The following is a 19,594-nucleotide window of genomic DNA, read 5'->3' as shown; positions in this document are numbered from 1 at the left end:
AAGACCCTGGGGTCATCCTAGAACCCGCTGGAGGGATTATATCTCCAAGTTGGCCTAGGAGCGGCTTGGGGTCCCCTGGAATGAGCTGGAGGAAGTTGCGGGCGGACAGGATCCTCTGGGATTCTCTGCTCTCCCAACTGCTACTGCGACCCTATCTGGACTAAGCGGTTAATTGTGATGATGAATGATTGATGAATGATAATTGAAAATAACAGGATCATTTCTATAACAGGATTAAAAAATATATATTACAAACAGAGAACCGGGACTCCTAACAACCATGCAAGACCTGGTCGACCATCAAAACTGTCCTAGATAAATAGAGGAGAAAATCAAGCTGCTTCAGATCTGAAAACTTCCACAGGTGTTTCTGTCCATCCTTCCACTGTGAGAAGACGACTCAGCGCTGTGGGTCTGAAAGGAGGTGTAGCTGTCAAGAAGAACCTCACTGAGAAAAGGAGACAGACACATCAAACAAAGAGGCTGCTGGTGAATTGGTGAACTGGTGAACTGACCACTCCAGAGTCCAGACCTCAACGTCACTGAATGAGTTTAGGATCACTTGGGTAGTGAGAAGCAGAAAAGGCAACCAACTTCTAAGACTGAACTTTGGAGGTGTGAGATTTTGTGACAACTGAAAGTGAGTCTCCTGAAAAGTCTGGAAGCTGTAATAGAGATAAAGAGTGAAATATTGCCAAAACTAATGTAATATAATTTATGCTTTCTGCCTTTTTTCATAGTGCTTAAAATTATAACTTATACTTAATAGCCATTTTAACTGGAAATTAAATAAATGAAGGGCAGACTCTGACTTTAGCAAAGTACTGTATCTTTATTTATTTGTTCTTATGAATGAAATGCCTGATTTCTTTTGTACCCAAAAGTTTTTTGTGTAGACACACTTAACTGCACACCATGGAACAGTGATATACAGGTGCTGCATTCTCAAAGCAAGGGAGTACTTGAGCAGAACAAAATCATTTGTCCCTCATGCGGGGAGGTTTTTGTGGATATCTTGCTTTTCTGACCATCCATGTGTGGTCTGGGGCTGTTGAAAAAGTGATGGACTGGAGGGTGGCTATGTGAGGTGGCTATGTGTTCTTGTGCCACTCAGCACTCTAATTCATTTGTGGCTTACGACCCCCGCAGAGTCAGCGCTGGGATGAGTGCACTTTAACACTGGCCCAATCTGCAGCTTCTCCACATCCATCCATGTGTTCAGGGGGCCAGAGGTGGGGAAGAAGAAGGCATTTCAAGTTTAGGTAACAAGAGCAATTCACACAATTTTTCATACAAATTCATACAAATTTATGCAAAAGCCAACATGAAGGGTCTTAGTAAGGTACTGGGCCACTAAAAGCCACCAGAGCATCAGTACCAGTGCATCTTGGTATAGATTTTAAGGCCCGATCCCATTTCACTTAGCCCTCACTCCCCCGTTTTGTGTGTTCACATCAAAGGGTAGGGTGTCCTGATTTTTGTTGAGATAGAGGGGTAGGGTGAAGTGTTAGACCTACATGGCCCTCCAAACAGAGGTTTTTCAGAGACTCCAAACAGTGTTATGAGAAAAAAAGAAAAACCTGCAAGATGGCTGCGCAAGCGACCAAAGAAACCCACAAATGTGAGAATTTTCTTCATTAAAAAATATGAAAATTTGAACAAGAAGTTGGCGAATATCTGACTTCAGCTTCACATCACTGAAAAAACTAGGAGTGGACGTTAATACATAATTGTCCATCCCCTTTACCCTCCTCTGCTGTCACTGCAGACTGGCAGGGTCGCATACAGAACGCCGCTAGTAGCCTGTTAACGAAGTAATGTTCTTTTTATTTGAGGGTCCCATTTTGTAGGGTAGCAGTTCCAAGAGTCAAGTTGACACTCAAAAACAAGGGGTAGGGGTAAAAATAAGAAATAGGGATTGGGCCTAAGTCTCTGGAACTGTAGGCCTACTGGAGGGATCGGAACACCATTCTTTCAGAAGATAATCTCTCAGTTGGTGTTTTGATGGCGGTGATGTGACCTCTAACATGTTCCTCTACCGACTCCTATAGGTATTCAACTGTGTTAAGGTCTGGTGGCTACAAAAGCCAAAACACATGATTTACATCATTTTCATACTTATCAAACCATTCAGTGACACCTTGTGTCCTGTGGATGGCAGCACTGAGGCCACTCCCAGCAGTATAGAAGTGGTTCTTTATTGGATAAACGTGATCAGTCAGCATTACTTTGTACCGATTTGCAGTGACCCTTACCGGTAAGTGAAAAAGTGGGCCCAGATTATGTCTTTCACCGCATAACAGAGCCACTGCCCTCACTGTAGGGTCTCATTCGGGCCTGCACTGTTCTCTTGGTGTACGCAGCACAAGCACTCCCACTTGTGGTGATCATATCACACTTTTCCACATCTCTGTAGACCAGAGTCTGTGGTTTTAGCACTTATGACTTTTTTAGTGAGTTAATTATGTAGAATCCTTGAAACAATTTGTGGGGTTGATGTTTAATTGTTGTTAGATAGACAGCAAGAAGTATATGAGAAGCAAAACTTGTGTTTTGGGGTAAAGAACTGCTAATCAGCTTGGGGCAACCAAAGAAGCTCAGAAATTAATTTGCTACAGAATGAACAGTTAACATAAGAAAGTGTAAGCAATGTAAGTAATAGTTTAAAGGGAAATTCCATCGATTTTACAAAATTTCTGCACACTTAAATCATCATAATTTGGTAAATAAAGTAATTCAAAGTGGTTTGGTGTGAAATGCTCCGTTGTAGAGAAACTTACCAAGTCACAGGTTTTCACAGTGGAGGTGATAGGAACCAGACATCTGAAGAGTTTAAGGGTGCAGTGTGTACGTTTTAGGGGGCTCTATTAGTAGAAATTGAATTTCTTTAGTGTACAGTCTGTAACTATTAATTGTTCTGTTTTCGTTAGCTTCGAATGAGCCCTTCATATCTACAAAGGGAGCGGTTCCTTATCCAATACAGGCCACCATGTTGCACCTCCATGCTTCTACAGTAGACCAGAATGGACAAAAGAAATGCTGGCTGTAAAGAACCTTTCATGTTTCTTATGTTGAAGCAGGAGCTTGAATTAGGATTAGAATTTGAGAGCCAACATTTTCATAAATGGTTCTGCTACACGCTTGGAAATGGATGGGTGAGGGAGGGGCATTCATTTGGTTCCAATCTTCAACCTCAACGCTGGATGCCACTAAATCTTACACACTGCACCTTTAATGCCTTTAAAAGCTCCCTCAAAAAATAGTCACACAGAATGGTTAAGAATGATGCTTTATGACTGAGACATTGATTTGCATTGTATACATCACAACCTGTGGTTCCAGTTAACACTACTTAAAACAATCTGTGACTTCCTCCACTGTGAGCCATTTCACATCAAACCACCCTAAATGACTTTATTTTCATTTCAGTTCCTACAATCAATTATAGATGAATTTCAAAAAATAGGTGGAATTGCCCTAAAATAAATTAAACAAAATGAACAAAGTAATATGTGGACATTACCCACATATAACCTCCTTTTTTAAACTGCATTAAATATTATAAATCTAATTGATGGTTTAATTAATTAAGTGAGCATATATAAATAAATAAGCAAATTAAGTACATATCTGATTATAACATTAACATAATGGCAATTAATAATGTATAACACACAAAATTAACCTAATAATCATGACTTAGCCTTTCTTTTGCATTGACAGCATAGCTAACCTTGTGGTCTGCTGTTTTGGCAAGCTGGGTGGTCAGTCATGTGTCCAGCAGTGAGTCAGTGATGTATGACTCACACGCAAAATATGAGCATGCACCTTACACCTTTAAGCAGCTTACCCTGGTCGGTCACGTCTGCTGTAGGTGCCATTTATTGGTCATTTATAGGGCTTTCTTAGGGAAAGGCTGCAGATGAGCTATAATCATCTGCTTTGTTAAATATCTGGTTTATAAATTTGTGACATGTGATCATGCGTAAATATTATGCACTTACTATTTTATAGTTATGATTTAAAGTTACAGTCCTTACAAACACAAATCCTATTCAAATATTTGAAAAGTAATCTTGAGATTTGACTGTTAATTTGAGAAAATCAAACTTTTGGAACAGCTTTTCTCCACAGACTTAAGCCAGGAGTCTTGTTTTCTTGAATGTCCTTGCGTCTCTTTATAGTGTAGCCTTTTTAGACAAGCCTCTCCTAAGAAATAAATAAAAGTGCAGTTTTGAATGCAGTTAGATTTATTAAAGCTCATTTATCACACAGGAGGTTGCATAAGCACGTGAAACACCTGGTATATATATTAGGTGAAATAATAATTGTTACGTATTAGATGTTATTTTTAAACCAGTACTTATTGTAGATTATTTTTTATTTATTTGAAGCTACATTTATTTGAAGTTCTTTCATAAAGTGACACATAAAACTAAAAAAGAGTTTGAATAAGCGCTACCTTTACACAATCATGGTCGCTGAAGCATCGTAAGGACAAACATGAGGCTTATGCAAATCATGCGATCTACATACCACACGCGTCCGCTGCGCAAGACATCTATGACTTGGAGATCTGCAGAACGCGTAGCGTTGGAGAGCGCGCATGCGCCGGAAGCTCACTCGCCTTGCTTTTTAGTATGGCACACGAAGTTGTTTATGCTCCGCGCTCTCTACCTGATAACCGTTTTTAGGGTCGATTAAAGCGTCTCCGTGTTGGGCCACCATGGCACACAGATATCTTCGCCTCTCCAGAGGCTGCAGGAACTTTTTCGGCGCTCTCCTGTCTAATTACAGAGCCACAAATTGTGGGCGAGTGGTAAGGTGCAGCCTCATTGCTTTAGCTTGTTGTGCTAACCAGCTTTAGCCACTGACAGCTGAGCTTTAACCTTCACTACCATTATCTACAGATACAGTTTAACTGGCCTTATGTGTCTATTATTTATAGGGTCTATAACTGTAAATATTAGGGAGGTGGAAACGAGTAACGCTGGTGAAGTTAGCTTCTCGTTTTCTGTGAGGTCAGTCACTGTAATACATATTTAGTTTGCTACTGTGTAGAAAAAGGTTTTTATTATGTATTTTTGTTGAGTGTCGTCCTCATTCAGTAGTGCTGAAATGAATGACAATGAATATTTCGACCACTCAAGCCATTTGAGTGTAGAGGAGAAACGTTTCTATATTAGCATCAAGGCTAAGGGTAGAACTGTCAGTGGTTCCACTGTAGGCAGTGTGGCTAAATAAGAGGGAAAAAGGTTATTTATTGCAAATAATAATTAAACATTTTGAAGCTTACAGGGCACAGATCCATTTTATTGTATTATATATTCCCTGGAGTCCACTTATGCCATTTGTATGGGTTCAACACTCATAATTTATGTTTACAAAACCATTTCCAGCCTGATTTCAATTGTGATTCAAATGCGATTATTATAATATATATATATATTTTTTGGGGTTCGGGGACTGTAGGCATAAATCACCATTATGATTTCAAAAGATTAATCATTCAGCCTTACCGACTAGGCTGAATATTTGTAAATTTGACATCACAAAAACAATGAATTAATTTTTTCCTTATATGAGCCCTTTAATAATCTCTTTTATTCTCTTGTGTTAGTGTCAGCACATACACCTCCTGTACGCTTATTGTTCTGTGTTTTTCTGAACATTTTGAAAGAATCGTTAGTAAAGTTACCTTTTGTACTTATATTTAGTTGGACTAAATGACCACTTTGGGCAGCATAGCTATGCTACTAAACCTAAAGATAGCTAACTGTTATTTGGTTTACAGCAGTAGGTCTGTAAACCTTAGGCTTTACTATACTAAAGTTATAACCAATTGTAGTCTTTATGATCAATGGATTAGTTAGAAGTACTGTTATTCCCTTAGTAATCTTACTGCACTGTTAACTGTTTGGTTGTGGCTATAAAGCCCCAATATTATGGTGTGACCTTTTTTAGAGTTATAAACGCATTAAGAGGTGATTCCCCGCCGACAGTAGCTCAGGATTTAGTTCTCATTTCAGGTGTAAAAGGTAATCAATGGTATTCCAACTCCCTGTTAAGTTGTCTGTTTATGTTTTTCAGATATCTACTCAGAGAGAGGTGCTGCAAACTCTTGACAGAGGAGTGTTGCTTTCCCAGTTCTTGGGAGCTTACAGAAGGTTAAGCTCTAAGCCTCCAAAAGGTATGCCATCAACATAAATATAGTTGCATGTTACTCTTCTTTTTTGGGGTTAATTTCTTTTTTTTTTCTCTAAGGATTTGAAAAATACTTCCCAAATAGCAAGAATGGCAGCCCAAAGAGCAGCGAGCCCAAGACACCCAGTGCAGAGGCCAAAGGTGATGTGTAATTTCTGCCCCTTTGTAAGACTACAGTATTAAGCTATACTTGTGAATCCACTCAACATGAACCATGCTGTAGGCATAAAACAGTGTGCAGATGAGTTGAATTTTTTCCTTATTTGAATCCAGACGCCAAGACAAGCAATGCCCAGAAGACCACTGGGAAATCTGATGGAGGTGGAGGAGGAGGCAGTGGTGGGGGTGGAGGCAAAAGGGGTGGAAGGAAGGATGATTCCACCTGGTACAGTCGTCTCCAAAAGGTTTGGCTTCTTTTTTTTCAGAAAATCTGCTCCTGCTAAGTGATGAACATAAGGTGTTTTTTCCACCAGGAAGTGTGGTACCACATGGTATGGTTGCTAATGCGAACACTGACCTATCCATACCCTTGTGTGTACTTGTGTTCGCTTCCCATCGAACAAAAGAACAGTGTAATTGGGCATTTCTGGAAGTTTTATGCTTGTCACATAATTTGTCATGCTGTACTACTGTTAACAGTAAGCACAAACAACAGTAGCAATAATGGAGGAGCTTCAAGTTTCGCTTTATTTTTTTAGCCTGCATTTGGCTTTATGTGAAGAGTCACAGACAGCGATTCTGGCTAGCTAGTGTTTGTTTTTAGAAATGGCTGTAATCTGACTTGAGTCCTTCAGTCATGCAAGACAAGGCTCCTATCTCTTTGAATGAGCAGAGACCTAAAAGCTTGACATTGAAGGCCAAATTACCATTTCTAATACATATTATTACATATTAATACTAATTAAATCTAACCAAAATATCATGAATAGTTTGTAGTGTTTGGCTCAAATAAGCCCAAAACATTTTTTTGGTTGTTTTGGCTGCTGCGCTTGCGCTTGGTTGGGTCTTTTTTAATGTAGGATGGGACTTTCTCTGTAAACAGACATGTTGAAGGTTATGAGCTTTCCCATTCATATTTCAACTAGTGACCGGTCTCATTCTTTAGTGTCTTTGGAGACGAAACATGACGAATTTTTTTTGATCAATCAATGTTCTGTACTATTTCTATCTCCTCTTTTGTTCTGGCTTGACATGCTTAGTACCCCAGCAAGAAGGGTAACTAAATTCAGCATGGGCACTCAGGTATGCTGCGGTTCACTTGGCAGTGGAAATGACGCTTGCAACTTCGAATTTGTAACCACTGTACTGCACCCCCTGGTGGAAAGACATCAGTAGTGTTCACCCTTAATAGTATAATGAATTTCTCTGGGTTTGATATTTCCATGTATTTGTTATCATACACTTACCATTAAATTACTGTAGTGCATGCTGCATTCAACAGAATTCAGTACATAAAAAAACTCTTTTTAAAACGTCTTATCTTGCAGGGTGAGATTCCATGGGACGACAAGGAGTTTCGTATGTATTTTCTAAGTGGCGCAGCTTTCTGGACAGCCGTCACGTACTATTTCTTCTTACGGGATGGAGGGAGAGAAGTCACCTGGAAAGACTTTGTGAACGGCTACCTGGCAAAAGGAGTTGTGAGTTTGTAGTAGCAGATTTCATATCTGGCTGCGTTATCTTGATTGCAAGCATTAGACTAAAATTGGGGTTATGATTTGTGTTCTTGTAGGTTGACAGGTTGGAGGTTGTGAACAAACGCTATGTGAAAGTCATTTTCTCTCCGGGGAAGACACCAGTCGATGGGGTGAGTTTTCACACTTTGTGAAGGATATTGACAGTGTGAGTTAAATGAAATTAGAGAAGCGTTGTAATCAACTTAAACCGTTCTGTTTATGTTGTCTTCCCAGTCATAAAACTAAAGTAACATTTAGCCAATAATGTATAGTAATGTTAAGGCTAAAATGACTGCTTAACTAACTCTTCATCCATCTTAACTGACCTTTTGTAGATTTTATTTATCATCAGCAATATTAGCAATTTTCTGGCATTGCATTATTCTCTTCTAAATATTGAAATGTGATGAAAGACTTTACAGTGCTTTTTGATTGACCAGCAGGGCTTGTTTTTTAACAGCAATACGTGTGGTTCAACATTGGCAGTGTGGACACGTTTGAGCGGAATCTAGAGACTGCTCAGCTGGAACTCGGTATTGAAGGAGAGAACAGACTGCCAGTGGTTTACTCCACTGAGAGTGATGGGTAATGCACTCTGAACATCTTGACACTTTTATAACTGAAAGTAAATTATTGGAATTGTTACTACATTTGAAAACTTGAAGTATGATTGGAAACCACTTTTTTTCCACCCCAGGTCTTTCCTCCTGAGCATGCTGCCCACTGTGCTGATCATCGGCTTCCTGCTCTTCATGCTGCGAAGGGGGCCTGCGGGGGCTGGGCGACCCGGCAGGGGCATGGGTGGCCTGTTCAGTGTCGGTGAGACCACTGCCAAAGTGCTGCGGGACGAGATCGATGTTAAATTCAAGGATGTGGCTGGCTGTGAGGAGGCCAAGCTGGAGATCATGGAGTTTGTGAACTTCCTCAAGAACCCAAAGCAGTACCAAGACCTGGGTGCCAAGATCCCCAAGGTAACAAACGGATTAAAGGCTTCAGATGCTTTATGTATACATGGTGTCTTAGATTACTCCAGAAATGCTAATGTTGTTAATAATTCAAGAAAAACTTTACCATTACGCAAGTGAGATAATTATAACTAGTGCACAGTAGTTTTCATTTGTTGTTAGCATCATGTAATCTCAAAAGGAACCACGATACAGTTATATAGTTCAGAATAATCTTTAAAAATAAACTGAAAACACAAATATGACTGGAGGAACTATTTACACAGTAGTGGAATATGGATAAAAATAGCAATTGTTTTTCTTGGGTGAGGCATTACATTGACAATTATTGGAAAATAACCCAATAATAAGAATTTTAATTTGGCCAAAACATTTGCACATACTTTATTGAATGTAATTATAACTGATTATAGTATTACAAAATGCAAAGTGCAGTTGAATCGGCACCATCAGACTGCATTTTGTGTGTCCTTTAAAGAAATTATATGTGGAAAAAAACGCTCTCCTCCTTTGACTATCTTAGGGGGCCATTCTGACTGGACCTCCTGGTACAGGGAAGACTCTGCTAGCGAAGGCCACAGCAGGCGAAGCCAACGTCCCCTTCATTACTGTTAACGGCTCTGAGTTCCTGGAGATGTTTGTGGGTGTTGGCCCTGCCAGGGTAGGTGAACACATACCAAGAGCAAGTCCTCAGTTTGGCCATGTTTTTTGCCAGTGGCACCAAGTAATTATCTCTTGTGTGGCAGGCAGTGTTCGTTGAGTGATTTGCTGTGATGTGTTTTTCGCCAAATGTACTTCCTCACATTTAGGTCAATTAACTTCTAGCAGAACACATAACATATTTGCCACATGCCTATAGCATCCCCTGAGAGTATTTATGCATACTTAAAACATGACCCATGGTGGTCTTTTGTGAGTAATGACTTCCTCCGTGCCAGCCAACCAGATGGGCCAGATTTGTGGATTACTTAGGTTGTTGTGTCAAGTGCTCCATGTGACCGTTTCCAGCCATAAAAGCCCACTCCTTCAGACTAAATGTTGATCTTCTTATAGCCTCTGTGATTAGTCTCATTCCTGCTTGGTAATCGAGGAATGGCTTGTTTTAGGGACAAAATGTTATAGCTGTTCACTTCTTAATTGCTTTTATCAGTGTTGTAAGAGAATAGGTGAAGGCTTCGAAATCACACAAACCAGTTTAGTGACTCATCTTTTGTTTCTGAAGTCTTGTTCTTATAGTGAAGTGTTTGATTAGAAATACATTACCCAGTGGAAAAATGTATGTTCTTAATGAATTGGCCTAGTGATGAGTTCTCAACTTGAATGACAAACATGGAATTGTCATTTTAAAGCCAAGTTCAGCAGACTGAATATTCACCACTAGGGGAGCTATTAGCACTCAAGTTGCTCTTCAGATCTGCTGTATATCAGACATGCATGGAGACGGAGGAGTCTGACAGTTTTTCTGCTTAGATGTAGATCTTTTAAATCTTTGTTTAGCCGTGCGTTTTCATGTAATTTAGCTAGTTTACTGAACACACAGCCAAGTTTATGTTCCGACGCGAGTGAAATAACTTCGATAGGCGAACTTATGTTTTTGGGTGTACATGTCAACTCGTTATCTGATTCTGTTTCCTGGCAATAGATGGGGATGACAAGACCTTTTTTACTCTTAAAAAGTCTCAGAGACAGGGCTAACTGCTCTGAGATGAAACCCAGTCACTTTAGCTTGCTTTTCACTGTAGCAAAATCACACTGAAGCACAGTGGACCAGCAAAACATGGCGGCATTTATTAGCGGTTACAAATTAAACGTGTGGTGGATAAAGCAGAAAGCAAGGTAGTCTTCCCAACAGACACTCACTCTCTCTCTCTCTCTCTCTCTCTCTCTCTCTCTCTCTCTCTCTCGCTCTCTCTCTTTATTTATTTATTTATTTCAACAACAACTCAGGAGTAGTTGAAAAACATTGCACTTCTTAAAGGCATATGGACCCTTTTTCCCCCAAAACATTTGATATTGCAGTCTAAAACACAACAACGTTTGACCATTATTGACCATAATTTGGTTCAGTCTGTACTGTTTGTATTTACTGCTACTTAACCGCTGCTTCAACCGCTAAGTGCATGCTTTATCCAACCAAAAGTACAGCCAACATTTATGTTGACGAACATTCTGATTTGTTCTATAAGCCTTTTACCCTGTAAAGGGTAAAGAGGCCCAAAGAGTGTTGTTAAATTCTATTGGGGTTAGAAAGATTTACAAAAAAACTAAAATAATTACTCAATTAATCAGCAGAATAATAGCTAGATTACTGTAGTGACTGCATTAGTGACATCCCTAATAGAAAATAACTATTAACTATAACACTCTTTTTCTTTTACCTTCTTTAAACCAGTGATTATGTCTTATGCTGTATGTGTGTAATCTGAATTTCCCCAGGTTCGAGACCTTTTTGTTTTGGCTCGTAAGAACGCACCCTGCATCCTCTTCATAGACGAAATTGATGCCGTAGGGAGAAAGAGAGGCAGGGGCAATTTTGGTGGGCAAAGTGAGCAGGAGAACACACTCAACCAGTTACTAGTGGAGATGGATGGTGCGTATCAGATGCTGTTACTTAAATAAACTGTTATTATGTAGAAGCTACAGTTTTAGCCTCCATTCCTGAAGATGAGCCCAGTGTTTAGAATACTAATGTTTCCCCATGTTTTTTTCCATGTAGGGTTTAACACTGCCACCAATGTGGTGGTCCTGGCTGGCACAAACAGACCAGACATCCTGGACCCAGCACTGATGAGACCAGGACGCTTTGACAGGCAGATATACATCGGTTTGTGGTCTAGACCTTAAACCCTTAATCTTTTGCACTGAAATGTAGGGGTGGGCAGTGTGGCTATATTTATTGTTATCATGATCAATTATATCACGTTTTTCTGAGCATGTCGTAGATATTGTTAGTTAAAAAACAACTAACTGTATGTTTCATTACAGAGTGAGCATAATTAAGACTGTTATTTGAATTTAGTTCAGTGCAATATGTGAAAAGTTAAACAGAAATCATTGTCTTCATGGTTTTTGATAATATTTCGATATTTAAGTCCACTATTGGGACTTTTGTCTGTTCCAAGTAACCTCTTAAAAACTAAACGTCATGATACATATTGTGTATCGTGAAAATGCCTTCATGTATTGCAATGCTATATTTTTGCCATATCATCCACCCCTCCTCAGAATTTTTAAGAGTTTGCATTAGCCATTGCTTTTAAAAGGAATACATAAATATACTGAAGACAGATAAACAGATTTTAGCAAAAGGCTTAATTCATTGCTAGCTAAGCATTTCTTTTAACAATTTTCCTCCACTGTGCAGGTCCTCCAGATATTAAAGGTAGAGCCTCGATATTCAAAGTGCATCTGAGACCCCTAAAACTGGATGCAGAATTGGACAAAGAGACTCTGGCCAGAAAAATGGCTGCTCTAACACCTGGCTTTTCAGGTGAGTGGTTGTAATAACAGTAATACACCAATGGGGTATACTTTACATTGCAGCATAAATCATAAGGCAGCTGATGTATTATTTGTCACTAAATGCCACTATCGGCCCACATTTTGGCCAGTGATCACAACTGGTTACCTGATGTCCTGTTTTTAGCTAAAGCATGTGGAGGGGCATTTTTCCTCTAGACCCCCAGCAACTTCTGCTGGCTGCTGAAAGCTTTTTGTCACAAACAACCGATTTTTTTTTTTTAATTTTAATAAACATATTCCTGTTCTTGATTTCCATCATGTAGTGTTACATATGTATAAATCCCTTTTTAATGATTAATGCTTCAAAAAGACTGACATATTCAAGGCAGGTCTTACAGTTGAAGTAACTTAGTACAGACACAGAAACAACTGAGTAACAGGATATCTATTAACCTACATAGCAGTAATGATATGGAGTTAAGTACCATATGTGAATAATTTTAAAACTGTTAATCTATGAGTTTTCAGCTTTAATTAAAGCTGTTTAACTACAACCCCGTTTCCGAAAAAGTTGGGACGCTGTGTCACTTGTAAATAAAAACAAAGTTCAGTGATGTGCAAATCATTTAAACCCTTTATTTCATTGAAAATAGTACAAAGGCAACAAATCAGATGTTGAAACTGAGAAATTTTATTGTTTTTTGAAAAATATATGCCCATTTTAAATTTCATGCCAACAACACATTCCAAAAAAGGGGGCATGTTTACCACTGTGTTTCATCACCTCTTCTTTTAACAACACTCTGCAAGCGTTTGGGAACTGAGGACACCAACTGTTTAAAGTAAAATGTTTTCCCATTTTTGCGTAACATTGGATTTCAGCTGCTCAACAGTTCGGGGGCTCATTTGTCATATTTTTCATCTTATAATGTGCCATATGTTTTCAGTGGTGACAGGTCTGGACTGCAGGCAGGCCAGTTTAGCACCCAGACTCTTTTAGTGCAAAGCCATTTGTTCTTTTGTCAATGGCTTTAGAGAAAAGTCTCTACTAAGTAATGTAAAATATCTACATAAAATGATGTATAACATTTAAAATAATGGATTGAATTGAAGTCATTTGAAAATATGTTATTGCATCCTCTGCCAAGATCAAGCTTAACTGTGCCATTTTCTACACATTTTAGAGCACAATTTCTATTTATTTGCTGATTTCAACATATTTGAAAACAATAAAACATAAATTTTTGCACATGCCACATTTAACGTTTTATTTTTTCCCCCAATATGTTAAATTCTGCATGTAAACAGTACTTGTGCTTTAAAATGTGCAGAAGGGTGTTCTTTATAGAGCAATGGTTCCCAGCCTGACGGTCCCCCAGACGGTGCACCTATTTGCTCTAACCTTACAACACATAGGGATGAAAGAAAAATGTGCATCGTCTGGGGGGGCTCTGGGTACCAGGCTAGGAAACACTGCTTTAAAGGATGCTTTAACTTGTTTTCATTTAGAAAATGAATAAACATGTAATTTGCTCAGGAGCACTCAAACTTTTGCGCATGACGGTACAAAGAAGAGTTCAGAAAGTGGTTGTAACAATCACTGGTGTCATTGCTTCTTTTGTGCCTTGTAAATGAAATATCTGCTACTTCTCGTATTCTTCTGCTCCTGGCAGGTGCGGACATCGCTAACGTGTGTAACGAGGCAGCGCTTATAGCAGCTCGCCACCTCTCTGATGCCATCACCCAGAAACACTTTGAGCAGGCCATCGAGCGTGTTATCGGAGGTGAGTTTGAGAACGTGTGCCTTATGTAAGCACAGGCTATTGTTGAGAAAAATACTGCTTCAGAAAACCTGTCTTTCAAGTAGTAAAACCCTGGGGAGTAAGAACAGTGTTTAACCTCTTGAGCTGTAATGAAAGTACTGAGTTTTTTTGGATGCTCTGTGGGTGTGCAGGCCTGGAGAAGAAGACACAAGTGTTGCAGCCTGAGGAGAAGAAAACCGTAGCATACCATGAGGCAGGACATGCAGTAGCTGGGTGGTACCTGGAACATGCAGACCCTCTACTAAAGGTATGAATTCCCCATCACTTTCTTATTTAAATGTGTTGAATGCATTTTTCTGCCAACACTGAAATTCTCATGACTGAAAGATTCTGTATAGATCCTATATTTCAAAGAGCAAAAAACACAGGGAGTCACTGACTAGGTTTCCTTAGTATGTTGAGACTGACTCATAATGACGATAGTATAGCTGTATTTATTAGGATATACAGGTGGAGACCAGTCTAATCAGCACTACTTTGAAAAGTTTGCTCATTGGTGTTTGCTTTTCTTCATGCTCTAACACCTAAATGACATTGTTTATTAGGTGTCCATCATCCCTCGTGGAAAAGGCCTGGGCTATGCTCAGTATCTCCCCAAAGAACAATACCTGTATACCAAGGAGCAACTGCTGGACAGGATGTGCATGACCCTGGGTGGACGCGTCGCAGAGGAGATCTTCTTTGGCCGCATCACCACTGGGGCACAGGATGACCTGAAGAAAGTGACTCAGAGCGCATACGCACAGGTAGGGCAGGATTTAACCTTTTGATAAACTGCATGACAGGTGTCAGTGTTCAGTATTAATGAATGTTGTGATATTTTTCTAGTAATCTGCATTGACCACTGTAAGATGTGGCTATGGCATTGACAGGTTTTCGAACATTGGGCCTAGTGTTTGAATGCAGCCTTACTTTGGAGCCTAGACTTGAGAATCCTTATAGCTCGGATGATGTATTAGATGCTATCCATACATGCAAATATGTCACCTTTCGGTGGATTTGGCATTTTAAACGATGATAATACCATTCATTTGAATTGTGTAGGTTTAATGAGTTTTTCATTTTGAGACCGGGGATCTACTGACAGCAGAGGATTCTGAGCGGCAATTCATCCTCTCCTCCGAACAGAGTCATTATTTGGCCAACCCCCAGATATAGTATTTATTTTTTATTGCCGAATCAGATCTAAGATAACATTTATGTAAAAAGTGATCCACATTTCATGAGCGGAGAAGTTGGTTTCATTTTCTGATTTCTTTCTTGAATAGCATTTAAATAGTGGGTTTATATGGGTAAAAAAGGTGAATATGTGCAAATTTTCACTGTATGCAACCAAGACAATCAGCTACCACTTTGTTCTTGTCTGAAATTGATTTTGTTGATTTCTATAGACTGCTATGACTGCTATGAGAGCTAGGTGACCGTCTACAGACCCTGATCATCAGGGTCCAAACACAACATGCCATTTTGAAGCCAACCTCTGTACATGATATGGTGTTATCTTCAAAAGAAGATGTCTGCCAAATTTGTATATTACTTTTTGACCTATTTGTGAAAAATCTGTTGCTTATATGATATGATTTTTCACAAATAGGTCAAAAAGTATCAAAACGATACAGTTTTCGGACGTGACTTGTATTTGCATGGTGGTTGAATTTAATGTACTAAATAAATCCACAGTAATTACCCCAGTCTTGAATGTTCATGTTAAAATCACAAATTTTCTCCTAGGACTGGTGCAGCTGGACCCTGCTACTGCACATTGGTTTCTGAACTTGTCACCTTTTTCACTGCTCATGAATTTTCATGAAGACATGATTGTGCTTATTACTAAAATGTCAGTCTGTACATATCTAGTGCTTGCCTCTGCTGTTAGTACTGTAGCTGTGCACTTTGTGCTGAAAGCAGAGTTACAGGTCCCTGCTGAGGTAATGTTGCCATATTTCTGAACATTGTTCAGTAAAATTTACTTAAATATAGCGAGATGTAGTGCACTTATTACATGTCAACAAGTAAACACTGAATGAGATGCAGTGGAGTGGGGTAGGCACAGGTAATGATAGTAGTTAGTAGTATGATGGAAGTGACTTGTGTAAAATGTTTGTACTTTTTTGCCTCCACAGATAGTGCAGTTTGGGATGAATGAGAAGGTGGGTCAGGTGTCCTTCGACCTCCCACGGCAGGGAGAGATGGTTCTAGAGAAGCCCTACAGTGAGGCCACAGCTCGGCTGATTGATACAGAAGTTCGAAACCTTATTAGCACTGCATATCAGCGCACACAGCAACTGCTGACGGTGAAGAAGGCAGAGGTGGAGAAGGTATGAGTGAACGGGGGGGATAGAAGATGCGGTCTGTGTTCGGAGGCTAAGCTATGCTTTATAACTTGGTTATTGTTTCAGCATACTCAGTAGTACTGGGAGGAAAGACTGGGGTGTGAAGGATTTGGAAGACCATGAATGTGGATTGCTTTTACAAGGCACTACAGACTGTTATTTAGTGTTTCAACTGAAATGCCAACAAAAGAACTGACTGTGTTTATTACAGTGGTGTGAAATCTACTGCATATCTACAGTCATATGCAGAAGTTTGGGTGCCCCTGGTCAGATAACATGTTTTGTTGATTTTCTACATGATAAACAAGTACACACTCTCAACATAGAACACACTTCTGCAAGATTTCAACGCACAATTACTCTACTTTTATTTTCCCCCAACATGTTCAATACTGGGGTCAAATAAAAGTAATCCTTAAAATGTGGTCTGTACAAAAATTATGGCACATTTTATATTTTATTATAATTTTTTTCTCAGTTCAACCAACAGCCAACATTAAAACCACTTCCTTGTTTCTATATTCATTGTCCATTTTATCAGCTCTACTGACCATATATGAGCACTTTGTAGTTCTACAATTAGAAACTGTAGTCCATCTGTTTCACTGCATACTTTGTTAGCCCCCTTTTACCCTGTTCTTGAATGGTCAGGACCCCCACAGAGCATATACTATTTGGGTGGTGGATCATTCTCAGTACTCTAGTGACACTGATGTGGTGGTGTTATGTTAGTCTGTGTTGTGCTGGTCTGAGTGGATCAGACACAGCAGTGCTGCTGGAGTTTTTAAACACCTCAGTGTCGCTGCTGGACTGAGAATAGTCCACCAACCAAAAATATCCAGCCAACAGCGTCCTGTGGGCAGCGTCCTGTGACCACTGATGAAGGACTAGAGGATGACCAACAGTTTGTGTGCCGCAGCAGATGAGCTACTGTCTCTGACTTTACATCTACAAGGTGGACCTGCAAGGTAGGAGTGTCTAATAGAGTGGACAGTGAGTGGACAGTGTTTAAAAAGTCCATCAGCACAGCCGTACCAGCACAACACACACTAACATGCCACCACCGCATCAGTGATACTGCAGTGCTGAGAATGATCCACCACCTAAATAATACCTGCTCTGTGGTGGTCCTTTGGGGGTCCTGACCATTGAAGAACAGGGTGAAAAGGGGGCTAACAAAGTACAAGGAGTACAAGTGCAAAGTACAAGTGAACCTTACCTATTACTCAAGAACTCTTTCCCTGTGTCTACCTACACCTAAATCAGCTTTTAGATTAAGCTGGGTTTTGTGTTTGATTGGGATTTTTATCCATACTAGGTGGCGTTGCGTCTGCTTGAGAAGGAGGTTCTGGATAAGAACGACATGGTGGAGCTTCTGGGCAAGCGGCCGTTTGCAGAGAAGTCAACGTATGAGGAGTTTGTGGAGGGCACGGGCGGAATGGATGAGGACACCACGCTCCCTGAGGGCCTGAAGGACTGGAATAAGGAGCGTGGGAGCGAGAAGGAGGAGAGCACAGATGAGCAGGTGGCCCGTCAGATCAAAGGTGGCATGCCTTTCTAGAGGACGACATTATTCTGAGCACTTATTCATAGAAAAAGGACAAGTTTATGATGCTTGAGTCCTGCTCAGGGAAGGGGAAGGTAACCAAGGTAAATCCCCTCTCCGCAGGAAGGGCTTGTGATATGACCTTGCCAATCCATACCGCCACCCTCAGGATATTGCAGGTTTTGTTTCTGTTGCACAGCCGAACGCAGAGGTACACGGAAAGAGGATGCTTTGTGGAAAGGCATTCAATGTGCCAGCTCTTGGTCAGTAAACCCAGCCTGGGGTTTACTTGGTGGTTTGGTTTTTGGGAGACTTCGCTGCTTTGCTAGAATTCCACATTTGAAATGCTCACGTCTCACTTAAGAGAACGCAGTGTCTGAATTTTGCTTCACTGACAAAGAGCAGTAGAATTAATCAATTCTCTTTCAGAAAAGGTATATAAAGAACATAAGAATATGTATCTTTAAATTAAAAAATAAGTATAATTTCTGGTTATTTTGTAGTAAATATTTCTTCTCTGAAGATGTCATATAAATAAGACATAGCTTGTCTTGGCTCTGTAACTTAGATCCATGATTTAAAGATCTGTTATGGTTCATGAATTGCTTTGGAAAGGTGAAAATGCACTTTGTAAAGCTGTTTGTTCACTAGATGTGAAGGAAAAAGCAATTTCTAAGTCATCCTCATTAATACTCTGTTTTTTGAACAGCTGGTAACTATATTTTGTGACACTTTTTTTTTCCTTTCCTTTTATTTAACTGTACAAATGGAAAGCACTTACTCTCTGTTCATTGTCCTAAACATTTACAGCTAAAAATGAAAATCAGCCTAAAGATTTAATTATTAGGCCAAGGCCATTTTTCTGAGTACTCCATGTTGGAGTTATCACTTTTTTCTCTTCCATAACATGGCATGACATGCTCTTCTACACCAACAAATCTGAATGTTCATCTGCTTTACATCATGAGTGGCTCAATGAAATAATGTACTATACTTATTGATCTGACCTCCTAACTCCAGGCCCAGATCAGCCTGGATGTATTAATTCTTGATTTGATTTGATTTGAAGTCAAGCGAATGCACACAGATAAGCAGTGTGTGGTCTGTTTTAGTCTAGATTACCAATGAGTATCTCCAAATTCATTATTTATTCAACAGTGCAGAGCCTAATGTGGTGAATGCAGGCCTTGTAGTACAGAATACAAGCCGCAGCGTCTCACCAGTATCTGACTTTTCAAGAAGGTGTGGGAGGGATTCTGTAATATTTTGTGTAAATGTGTATTTTGTGAATTGAAAATGGTTTTGGATGTTCGAATAAATGTGTATAAATTTAAAATCGGTTATTTATCTTTTTATTTGTTTACTTCTTTATACGTACTGGGCAAAAGGCAGAGAGGACCCAATGTCAGGAGAAAAGCAGAAAACGTATTTCATAGAGAAATACACCAACGCCTTTTAGAAACTAATTAGAATTTTTTCAGTATTTAGTGTGTCCTGCCTTTGCATTTACAGTTTCCATTCTTTTCAGTAGACATTTTTTCAGTTTTTCAAAGAAATCTGCCAATGTTCAGTCTTAGAAGTTGGT

General features: G+C 39.6%; 1 protein-coding gene across 1 annotated transcript; it reads left to right on the top strand.

Annotated features, from left to right (window-relative positions):
- Positions 1–4,619: 4,619 nt before the first annotated feature.
- Positions 4,620–19,348, top strand: afg3l2 (AFG3-like AAA ATPase 2). The gene is made up of 17 exons (XM_036556218.1): positions 4,620–4,819; positions 6,091–6,190; positions 6,265–6,345; positions 6,478–6,608; positions 7,692–7,844; positions 7,937–8,011; positions 8,341–8,465; positions 8,578–8,851; positions 9,369–9,506; positions 11,282–11,435; positions 11,562–11,669; positions 12,210–12,335; positions 13,981–14,091; positions 14,262–14,377; positions 14,676–14,876; positions 16,254–16,448; positions 17,782–19,348. Exons 1-17 carry the CDS (start codon positions 4,727–4,729, stop codon positions 18,022–18,024), a joined length of 2,424 nt encoding a protein of 807 aa, XP_036412111.1. The 5' UTR covers positions 4,620–4,726; the 3' UTR covers positions 18,025–19,348.
- Positions 19,349–19,594: the final 246 nt, after the last annotated feature.

Source organism: Colossoma macropomum, unplaced genomic scaffold (genome assembly GCF_904425465.1).
Source record: "Colossoma macropomum unplaced genomic scaffold, Colossoma_macropomum, whole genome shotgun sequence".
NCBI classification, from domain to species: Eukaryota; Metazoa; Chordata; class Actinopteri; order Characiformes; family Serrasalmidae; genus Colossoma; species Colossoma macropomum.
Note: the sequence above shows the minus strand (reverse complement) of the source record. Positions and strands in the feature narration are given on the sequence as shown.

What these genes read in the sequence shown, in the direction of transcription:
- afg3l2 (XM_036556218.1), top strand. Translation starts at nt 4,727, where the DNA reads ATGGCACACAGATATCTTCGCCTCTCCAGAGGCTGCAGGAACTTTTTC. An exon ending in CCACAAATTGTGGGCGAGTG is followed by an intron (nt 4,820 to 6,090) that starts GTAAGGTGCAGC and finishes TATGTTTTTCAG; the next exon opens with ATATCTACTCAGAGAGAGGT. An exon ending in GGTACAGTCGTCTCCAAAAG is followed by an intron (nt 6,609 to 7,691) that starts GTTTGGCTTCTT and finishes CTTATCTTGCAG; the next exon opens with GGTGAGATTCCATGGGACGA.